Genomic DNA, 11,405 nt, shown 5'->3' with positions numbered 1-11,405 from the left:
CATTTTTTGGTAGCGGTCAGACTTTTCCTGCGACACATAAATTGAATTAATACGATCCGATAAGAAAAAAATTTGAAACTCATAACACCTTATGCTCGGGACTCTTGAACGGCGTTATCGCCGATAGCCATTCTTCTTTCTTGTAGCCCACTGGCATTGATAGTATGGCAAGGTCTCTTCTCTCGCAAAATTTGCCGAAGAAACTCGATGATAACTTCGATTTTTGGTTTAGTCTTATCCGCTTTATATCATGAACAAGAGCAGCTTCAATCTCATCCCGATGGATATCTCCTGGCTGCCTCTCGCTGGTCGTCGGATCAACATATACGAAAACGGATTCGCTAAAGATTGCGGTTAATATGGACGCCAGTTGTTGTCGGGTCACTTCATTCCATTTGTTTTACCTGATATCGACATTTATCTCTTTGGCTTCCAGGTAAAAAGTCTGTCGCACGGGGTCGCATTTATCTCATCGTCATAGGATTAAATTTTATTAAACAATTAGTATATCCTAAAAGTATTATATGGTATTAATCATTCATGGTCGTCGCTCGATATAATGTTATTATCAGCCTCTATGTCGACATCGACATTGTCTCCCTAAAAAACGAAGCGTGCCTCAGTTTCCTCATCGAGTTCATCTTTATCGTCAACATCAATGACTAGCTCAGCTTCAGCGGTTTCGTGTCGATGATTTAGATGCTCGATGTCCGACCGTAGCACTATCATTAGGACTAAGGCCGGGGTGGTAGAGTTAACTTCATGAACGTCTCAAATCCCTCGATGATTGCAATCCTCAACGATTTTCCATTCACCACCTTTGACAATATCGTCAATATAAAAGACTTGCTTCGCCTGAGTCGCAAATATGAACGGCTCTTCTTTAAACCACTCTTTTGCAGTATAAGCACTCGTCACTCCAGTAATCTTATCATCGTGTACTCTTCGACTTGCATCGTACTTGTCGTCATACCATATGCATTTGAATAATACAACAGGAAAGTTATGTCTATAATTCAGCACGATGACATCTTCCATTCGACCGTATTAATCGACGTCTTCCACGGGCACACATACACCGCTGTTTTGCGTGATTCATTGATCTTCATGACGCGGAGTAATGAACATTAATACGCCATTAACAAAACAACTCAAATATAGATGGGCGAGTTGGAAGGACCCGACAGACAATGCGTAGAGCTCGTCAAACACGTTAGCACCACTAACTTTCATGTCATAAATCCGTATACGAAACAAAGCATCAATTAGGACTTTTCTTATATGCTAACATGAAATGTAATTAGATTTTACCTTTTTCGAAAACCAATCTCTAAATGAGTTCCTATGCGCGGTTTCAATATCATTGACTCCAGTTTCGCTAATGAGTTCAAAGTGCTCCCTGTTCCAAGAAGTTACTCAAGTAGCAATAGAGTAGCTAGATAACTTAGCAAAAAGACATATCGACAACTTACATGAAATAAGGATCTAGTTCAAGACAGTTTGTAAGAATGTACCACTCCGCCACCTCTTTATGTTTATCTTCTAGTACTATCGGTTTCATCATCCCATATGGCACACACTTCGCAGATCGAAAAACAGAGGGCTTTGGAATTTGTTCTTGGGCGACATCGTTGTGATCTTCAAGATACCTTCCAAGAACGTTAAAGCTTCTTCTACAATGTAAGCTTCCATAATAGAGCCTTCTACAACGTTAAAGCTTGATCGTTGAGAAGTTTGTGGAGGTTGAATCGCTCGTCTCCCCAAGTAGCTCGCCTTTCTTCGTTCTTCGGGAATTCGAGTAACCACGAAAGTTTCTTTCACATGAATCACTCGAGGTAAGAAGGATTTAGTGTGTGGGCACTTTTAAACACAACGACACAAGAACAAATCTTAGAGTCGAAGAGTTAAAATAAAACGCTAGGTCAAATGTGGACCTAGGTGCCAAAATAAAAATGAAAAGGGTTAGAGAGAGAGAGAAAGAAAGAAGGAAGGGGGCGGCCAATCCTAGAGAGAGAAGCTCTCAATCTCTAAAATTTTGGGATGAGAATGAGGTGTGGTATTTATAGGAGGAGGATTACCTTCAAAATGTAGTTTCCTCTTTTATATAGAATATCACATATTCATGAGCAAATATTTGCTTCTCCTTGCCTTAGTCACACGTCCAAGATGGCTTCTAGAAGCCCATGGATTTGTTTCATCTTTTGTTCCTCCCTTGGTTGGCCGCCCATCATGCTTCCTTGTATAGGAAATTTGTTTCCTCTTTTTCTTTTGGCAAACATCTTCACACATCAATGCACCACATAAATTCTCTTCTCTTGCATAGGTTTGATGAAATGGAGCTTCTAGAAGGAGCTTCTAGTTGTTTCTTCATTTGTTCATGACAACATAAGAAAAGCCCGTTAAGAATTTTCAAGTAAAATTCCATGAAATGAAATTAATCCTCAAGGCCTAAATAGCTTGTTATGGCCGAGTGACTTGATTCATTTGTCATCATATGACAATGTCAAAAAAAACTTATTTATTGACATTCATTTCATCACATGTCCAAAAAGACAAAAAATACTTTTTACACAATTTTCGTAAAACTTGTCTAGTTCTTGTTTTGACTTAGCTTCTAGTTTAATTAATCCTACTCGAAATGACTTGTGACAGTGACCTCGTGGATCCAAATGAACGAAGTTTGAGCTAACATACTTGGACTCAAAAGTTCACAAACAAGTGACTCCACTAAAGAGTTGACACTGAGAATCTTTCGGTTCAAATGAATTTATTTTCTACTCAAGAATTCAACTTAATTGTGATGAGTGGATCCACTGAATAATATCTATGTTTACCCTTCATGAATATCATCAGCTAGATGAGATTTACAAAATTACCATTTTACCCTTCTAGCTGTTATTTCCTCAACTCTTTTGTCGCTTGTGAATAAGTTAGAAACAATGTATTGATGAGGAGCTAACAAGTCACATTGATTCATCCAAAAGAGTCATGACTCAATTTAATCACTGGCTAGTTCATTTATTCACATTCCAAGGAACAAAACATGAGGTGATATACATTGTGTTTCAGCAATCTTGTACATGAATTCCATATCTATGAGATCTTCACAAAGTTAATCACGACATCTTCATAACTTAGTACTTCACCAATAGGTCTTGTCTATATCACATAGTGAATCTAGAACTTTGACTTTCTCAAATGAGAATACGTAAGCTATGAAATGACATGTCTTATTTCAAGATTGAGGTAAACACGATGCAATTCATACGTAGTGACTTCGAGACATAAGAGATTAAATGGTTTGTTCTTATTCTGTCTCTAGAAGTGCACTGGTCAATTCAGTACCTTCAGAAGATACCTAGAAGAACTATAGAGTCTCCAACTCTCAATGTCTCACAACCAGACATCATAGATTCTCCTAACAATCATACTGAGATCAATAGCCCTTTGACCCTTAGATTGCGAATAAATTTTTTTAAGCAAACAATGAAGAGTTTGTTCATGCAAATCTATATTTGACTCTTCATTTGTTGTTAGGTTTGTTTAAGGACTAAATACTAATGTGTGCTTTACTTCCAAGATAGAATCCAAGAGTGTCACAGAGGCTATTGGTGACGAGTTCTGGATGAATGTCATGCAGGAAGAGTTGGTGCAGGTTTGAAAGGAATGATGTCTGGAAACTTGTACCTAGACCCGAAGAGGTGAATATCATTGGCACCAAGTGGATTTTCAAAAACAATTCAGATGCTCTTGGAACTGTCACAAGAAACAAAGCCAGACTTATGACTCAAGGGTACTCTCAAATCGCGGGCTTAGATTTTGATGAGACTTTTGCTCCGGTAGCTAGATATGAAGCTATTCGCTTACTGCTTGGAATCTCGTGTCTCAAGAAGGTCAAACTATTCCAGATGGATGTCAAGAGCGCATGTTTCAAATAATAATAATAAAATTATGGAACATATAATTTCTAAATAAATGACATAGCAATACAATATGATTTAAAATGAATATTTGCATATCAGTACTAAATAATGCAAATAAAATTAATCATATGCATAATTTTATTCATTTTCCATATGATATGTCCATAAAACATAAACTTCATAAATATGCACTTTACTGTATTGCATATTAATTACGTGAACCATCAAAACAATTCAAGTGTGCCGGAAATATTATTTATATATATATATATTTTTTGTTACAAGGAATTGAATAAAACAGGCCCAATAATAAAAGCCCAAGGAAACTAATCGGCTAGACTACAATATTGGACACCAATCATTAAATCAATAGCAGTCAAACCATTTATCCAAAAACGACATGACACTAAAAACGACGCAAACAACGTCAGATATAAACTACATGTCGTTTTTGGTCATCTTCAACCTCCAAACGGGTCAAAATGACCCGGTGAAGACCCATATTATAACCCGGCTCATTCTCTCTCGTTTTAGCACCAAATTAAGCGATTCAAAAACCAAAAGAATCACAAAACAATTTTTCAAAAGATTTCCATAATAATATTAACATTTTGACGAAAAAAAAAACAAAAACATAGACACACAAGAATATGGAAATTTTCAAAAACAAGGTAGAGGTTGTGTGGGGCTCTGATACCAAATGTAAGAACTTATTACACATACTAAAGGTGTTCTAGCAATATGAACACGTTAAAGCGGAAGAGAAAAGGATCGGTTTACCTCCGGCCATTGTTGTGTTTTTTCGGCGAGCTCGGGACTCCGATTCCGGCGAGTTGTTTTGAGGATCTTCTAAACTCTCGCTCTCACCTTTAGATGGCGTTGGTATTCTCCGGCCATTGTTGTGTTTTTTCGGCGAACTCGGGACTCAGATTCCAGCGAGTTGTTTTGAGGATCTTCTAAACTCTCGCTCTCACCCTTAGATGGCGTTGGTATTCTGAATGTGTGAGTGAGTTTAGAGACCCCAAAACGTTTTATTTATAGCCTCATTGCCATCAATGAGAAAAATCACAATCCCACTATTGTGGGCAATTACTTGATTCTTGGGCATTTACTTGAGCTCGAATTTGGCCATTAATTACTTGGTCAATCTTAATATATATGGACCACAATAAGGAAAAGAATATTTCCTCATTAATGAATATTTTATAGAAATATTCTTACAGAAGTGGAACGCGAACTTATTTAGATTGTTTATTACTTCGGAAATTCCCTTGAGAAAAAAAACAACCATGCAAACCACTCAAAATGGTGCAATAATGAATTAGAAATATTGATGAGTTATAAAAGAACATTAATAAAATACAAGGAAAGGTAATGAATTGGTAATTAGTTGATGGCTTTGCAGGTTGCACGAATCTGACCGTTGGAGCCGGTGAGCACTCCGATGGCTTGCATCTTCCTCATGGCCCTCCCAAAGTTGATACCAAAGATGTAGTCTGGGCCGTTGACTATGGCTTGCACTGTGCGCTTTGTCTGAGGGTGGGTCGCCATCTCCTGGTCGACTTTGAAAATACCGTTTTTGAGACGCAAGACTTGAGTGTAGAGTGATTTGTCGACGGTGTTGGGAGTGCCCTGGTCAAGGTTGATTTCGTTGGTGGGGTTGTCGCAGTAGGCTGAGAGACGGTTTCGCAGATCCGGGTTCATCTGGGGCGTGGCAGTGGCATTGGAGAGGCGGTCTTGGATGAAGCGACAGTGAGTTATGCCCACGCTGTGGCCACCTCCGAGGAGATAGACAAGGTCGGCCGCGTTGAGGTTCTTTTTGGCAAACATTTTGAGGGAGTCGGAGACGGACACGGACGGAGGAGGCAAATCCCTGGTGTTGTTTGCCACAGAGGACATGCCGTCTCTTCGCCCCGTTTGCACGTTGTACCAAAATTCTTGTTTCTACATATACACCACCACAATTAATTAATTGTTCGTATAGACTGATTAGATGACTATTTGGTGCCTCAAATTAAAAACATCATCACCGTTCAAAAAACTTTTGGATATAGTTAGTTAAATCAATTCTTGCTATTTTTCTTAATAAAATTCACTACTATATAAACATTTAACCACTAATTTGAAACAATGTAATCAAATGATGTATCTGAATCTTTTCCTATAGGATTTCATGAATTTGTAATGTACCCGACGAGCACCAAAGAAGACGGTGTCTCTGGTGGCCATGGCAATGATGTCAGCGCATGAGACGACCCCGGGGCAAATGCCCTCCAACACCTCCTTTATCTCGTCTATCAGATCGAAACCCCTCACACTTAGATTCGGTGGTGCAGTCTTCTCACTGTTCTCTACCTCCAGCAATATTGAGGCATCGCAACCCTAATTCAGTATGAATTATTTAGTAGTCTCACAGATAAACATTATAGACATATGATCATAATAAGATATTTATTGATTAATTGGTTCTCACGTTGACAAAGCAGTCATGGAACTGCATGCGGATGAGCGCCGGCACGATGGTTGGGTCGGAGTTGTATCTCCTCCTTACGATGCCCGATACAACTGCCTCCACATCAATAATGCGTTTTCGGCTAAAGAAACCGAAGAAACCATGGACGCGCCGCACACATTTTCCATCGTAAAACCCTTCTCGTATCTTTGGCGAACCCGCTGACACCTCAGGAAGGCTGGTCATTGCCACGCCAATCATCAGAATCACCAACACTACACCACCGTATCTCACCATTTTTTTAATATGCTATATTAGTATTACTATTAGATTTCGTTGTAGGTGTACTCAACTCTCCCCCTTCCTCCACCATTTATACTACTACTCTTTCTATACTATGTTTTTTCAACTACAGATCCAACATATTGCTTTGCACGACCATTATCTATGGTTGTTTAGTTGTGAACACATCGTGCCCCAACTAGCATTATATTTAAAACAAGTGGATGGAATGATATTCTAAAATGCGTAACTCTACTCACCCAATGCTTCCAACGTATAATGATAATAGGGCGACTATGACTTCCTGCATAAAATAAATAGCGTTGTTAAAGTGATTACCAGGTTATTTATACATAATATTAAATTATAATGACTTAATATCTGATTTGTTTATTCTTAAAATAATTTTTTTAACGGAAGTATATGAACGTACAATTGATCACTATCTATTAATAAATAACTCCATCTAGTACATTTGACTATTGCGTGTATATGAAAATTATAGGTTTTTATTATTTTTTTTCATGTATAAAAATGCCACAATCACTAGATATAATAAATGTCTGCTGCAAACATATGCTTGTTCGACATATGATCCGACTTTTGATATTATTCATATATAAATCTAAAACTTGACTGATTGGGGTTCTTTTTCTTATGTGAAGATTGATATCTGCACTTATATTCATCTAGTAATCAGATTCGAGATTTCATTTAAAGCATCATTTCCAGGTTATATATTGTGAAGGTTATTTGATTCTCTCAAAACTAATTAGTATTACTACTACTAAACTCTCCCCCTTCCTCCACCATTTATACTACTATTCTTTTTAATTTTTTAACACTATTCCAGATAAATATTCATCATATTGCTTTGCACGACCACGCAATTTATAAATCTTGAGTTGTGCACACATCGTGCCAGCTGTGTGTGTGTGTATATATATATATATATATATATATATATATATATATATATATATATATATATATATATAATCAATTAGATGGAAAGATGTGGCAAGATAAGTATCTCACCAAATAACTCTTACGTAAATTCTAATATGCATATACCTGCAACAATAATGAGATATTAATAATAATAAGATATTTGTTGCAACTAGTCAAGATTAATTAAATTAATTAGATAGTTAATTTAATTAATTTTGACTTTGTGTCCTATTTTTTATAAAATGAAATTTTAGATTTTTTTTTTAAAAAAAAAGAACGCGGACTATTGGATTATTGGACTAATTGTCTCATGATTAAAATAATTACAAAGCTATATATACATATTACATCATAATTAGCACCTCTTAACAAATTTTATACATATATAAGCAGTTATTACAGCATAGCTTTACTTAAAAAAAAAAAAAAAAAAAAAACAATTTTAGATTCTTTTTTTTTACAAAAGCTACGAAAATTTAGCTTTTCAATTTTCTTCTATATTTTGCAAAAACACTTTTCAATTTTTATCAAATACTTTAAAATTGTTGGGCTTTTAAAAAAAATTAAAAAACAGACTTAATAAGCTAAGTTAAACGCAACCGTTAGCGAAACATAGAGCCCTATTTTTTTTTTTTTTTTTAAGAAAACACCAATTGATAAGAGCATACTATGACATCTGCCTGTTTGAGACAAGATTGTAATTTGTATTTCAAATATTATTATTATATTAATCCAAACATAAGCAGCTTATGGTTTCCTTTTCTTATATGAACATTGGCACAATTAATCTAGACACAGTAAACTGATTTGAGAATACATTTTAAGAATCAAATCAAGGTCATCTATTGTTCAGGATATCTTCAGAATATGTTACGTTCTAGAAATACTATTTTATTTGGATGTGAAATTCAATGAGTTGATATCAACAAAATGACGTGTACCGCATGACTTGTGATTGCCACGGACCAGCCGTAATATAAAACTTAGAATATGAATTAAAATGATTGAACTATAAAAGTCTCAATCTAGGTAAAACGAACTGAATAAAAATAATCAAACAAATTGTGATTTGTTTAAGATCAAACCCAATGAAACCGTGGTGAATTTTTCAAACCAGCTTCTTTTTTATTTTTTTTTATTTTAAGGTTCTCTAGATATTTATAATCATATAAAATTTAAGTTTTTCATATAACCAACTTTTGGTAAATTTTAAATAAATAATCACAAAATTTTATTAATAAAACTCAATAAAATTAATATTTAAAAATATTCGTTAATAATTATAAATAACTATTAGTCTTCAAAGGCATAAGTAGAATGCTAACAACATCCATACTATATCACATCACCATAATTCTTATTACTTAAAATTTATAAAAATATTGATTACTTAGTAAATCTTCAAATTTTGATGGCTAAATTACTCAATTGATTGTTTTTAAAACTACGTGTGTGTCGGCCTTTTTCTCCCTCTTATAGTGTGTAATGATTAATATATAAAAGTAACTTAAATATAATCGACCTACATGTGTATACACACACGCGCGCACTATTCCCCAACATTGTCGTGGGAAATTTAAATATAAGTAGGGAATTTAAAAACACACACTAAACAATAAAAATCTAGTTACAACACTCTAATTCTTAATATATATATATATATATATATATATATATATATATATATATATATGTTTAATTTTCTTGATGTCATAAATGTAATCATCATTAAAATTTAATAGACAAATTTGTAATTTTACCGGAGAGTTAATAATATTGAAACTAAGAACTGAAGAAGATGAAGAAAGAAAATTGCGATCGAAAAGATAAGAGAGAGAGAGAGGAGAGAGAGAGAGAGAGAGAGAGAGAGAGAGAGAAAGAGAGAGAATTGTATTTCAAAATCGTGTTTTGTGTTTTAAGGAAAGAAATCTTTTTAAACACTACAGTCTTCAGACTTGCAATAACGACCACGATATCAAAATGACACGTAGTTTACACATAAGCCATAGAACCGAGAAAAACGACATGAAACCAGCCTTGACTATTTCTCCAAAACACCCACTTCAAGATGATTTGTGGATACTCCTTAAATTCATCTTGGATATGAGACGGAATAAAGCTAGAGAGGTAAGTGGCTTCGTAATTAAAAACATCAGCAATTTGATATTCACACAGCCACGTTGAAGGTGATCTCTCACAAACAATGTCTAAACAAAGACATCGACTAACAATAATAATAAAATTGCAACGGACATAATTAAACTATTCTTGCTCTTAATCAGAAAATCAAAAGTTCGCGATCAAGGCTCTAATACCACATGTAAATATAATAGACAATTTTAAATAGCCAAGATCTTAGAACTATGTGATTTTCACATATCATTAGAGAATGAGAAAGCCTACTTCAATCCATGACGAGAGCGACGGCGGTGGCAGAATCACCGGAATTTATTTCTCTCTCTTGATCATTTAGACTTGAGAGTTTTATTGAACATCATTGCTGATGGAACTACTCATAGCCAACGGGTGAATCAAATTCATCTTATGAAACAATGACTTCTTTTTACTTTGTCTTCATTATGCATTTGATGAGATAAATTCTAGATATTACTAGCATACTTTGTAATGCTTTGCAACTTCAATCGCAAGATATTTTAAATGTCATGTCTCTTGTTTCATCTATTAAGTTACTCCTTCAGAAGTTTAGAGATGATGGATGGATTAATTTAGTTGAAAAGGTGATATCTTTTTTGGAAGTGTGAATATAGAAGTGCCTGATTTCAATGATCTGCATGCTATGAGGGGAGGTATGGCTTGTCACCAAGATGCAATGACAGAGGATTGTTATTATAGAGTTAATATTTTTTATACAGTCATAAACACTCAATTGCAAGAATCGATCAACAGAGTCAATGATAACAAAATGGAATTGATTGTGCTTAGCTCTCCTAAAGAAATGTCACTACTACAAAACTGGGATCCTACAACGCTTAAAAACAGTTGTAGAATGATTCTACAATGCTTATTAAGCGTTGTAGAATCCAGCGTTGTAGAAGCTTCTACAACGCTTAGATATCCGTTGTAGAAGCTTGGCTTCTACAACGCTTACGCATTCGTTGTAGAAGCTTCTACAACGATAGAGTTCCATTGTCCAATTTTCAAAAATTTCAGAATTTCTCGCCGCGGCGATGTATATTTCTCGCCGCGGCAAGATATTCTACAACGGATAAGATATCCGTTGTAGAACTATCTCGCCGCGGCGAGAAATATCTGGGTTTTACCCCAATTCTCGTCGCGGCGATGTGTATTTTGAGGTCGTCTTCTAGTTTTTCTTTTACCGCTACCGCTAAAACTAGTAGTAATGGACGACATGAAATCTAAGAACCACAATTTCAACTAAATATCAAATGCAAACTCAATTCCAACAAAAATATCAAACAAATATGATGTTTCAACTTAAATTATATCAATCCATACTCTCAATTCCAAACAAACACTTATTTTCAACCTAAATTATACATAATTCTCAACCAAAAACTAACCCGGAGTGTAGATGTGGAGCATGGAGGCATGGAAGAAAGAGAGAGTCGGAGTTGTCGCCGGAGATGCCTAGGCTTGTGTGAGTTTGACGTGGTGGTGGAGTTTATGGGTTTATGGTTGTGGCTTTTGTTGGTTTGAGGTTTGGGTTTTGTGGGGACGGGGAAGAATAGTGAGGGCGGAGAGAGAGTAAGGGAGGAGAAGAAGAAGAGCGAGGGCGGAGATAGAGAGAAGTGAGGGCGGAGAGAGAAAGAGAAGTG

General features: G+C 35.5%; 1 protein-coding gene across 1 annotated transcript; it reads right to left on the bottom strand.

Annotated features, from left to right (window-relative positions):
• Positions 1-4,949: 4,949 nt before the first annotated feature.
• LOC149381193 (peroxidase 44-like) lies at positions 4,950-6,730 on the bottom strand. The gene is made up of 3 exons (XM_089601631.1): positions 6,397-6,730; positions 6,114-6,305; positions 4,950-5,867 (listed from the first exon to the last, which is right to left on the bottom strand). The coding sequence occupies exons 1-3, from the start codon at positions 6,670-6,672 to the stop codon at positions 5,310-5,312; spliced, it is 1,026 nt and encodes a 341-aa protein (XP_089457757.1). The 5' UTR covers positions 6,673-6,730; the 3' UTR covers positions 4,950-5,309.
• Positions 6,731-11,405: the final 4,675 nt, after the last annotated feature.

The sequence above is a fragment of the Urtica dioica genome, chromosome 11 (genome assembly GCF_054948205.1).
Source record: "Urtica dioica subsp. dioica isolate 48M chromosome 11, U.dioica_male_clone48M_v1_H2, whole genome shotgun sequence".
NCBI classification, from domain to species: domain Eukaryota; kingdom Viridiplantae; phylum Streptophyta; class Magnoliopsida; order Rosales; family Urticaceae; genus Urtica; species Urtica dioica.
This window is presented reverse-complemented; position numbering and strand designations above follow the sequence as displayed.

What these genes read in the sequence shown, in the direction of transcription:
- LOC149381193 (XM_089601631.1), bottom strand. Translation starts at nt 6,672, where the DNA reads ATGGTGAGATACGGTGGTGTAGTGTTGGTGATTCTGATGATTGGCGTG. An exon ending in TCCATGACTGCTTTGTCAAC is followed by an intron (nt 6,306 to 6,396) that starts GTGAGAACCAAT and finishes ATACTGAATTAG; the next exon opens with GGTTGCGATGCCTCAATATT. An exon ending in TCTTCTTTGGTGCTCGTCGG is followed by an intron (nt 5,868 to 6,113) that starts GTACATTACAAA and finishes GTGTATATGTAG; the next exon opens with AAACAAGAATTTTGGTACAA.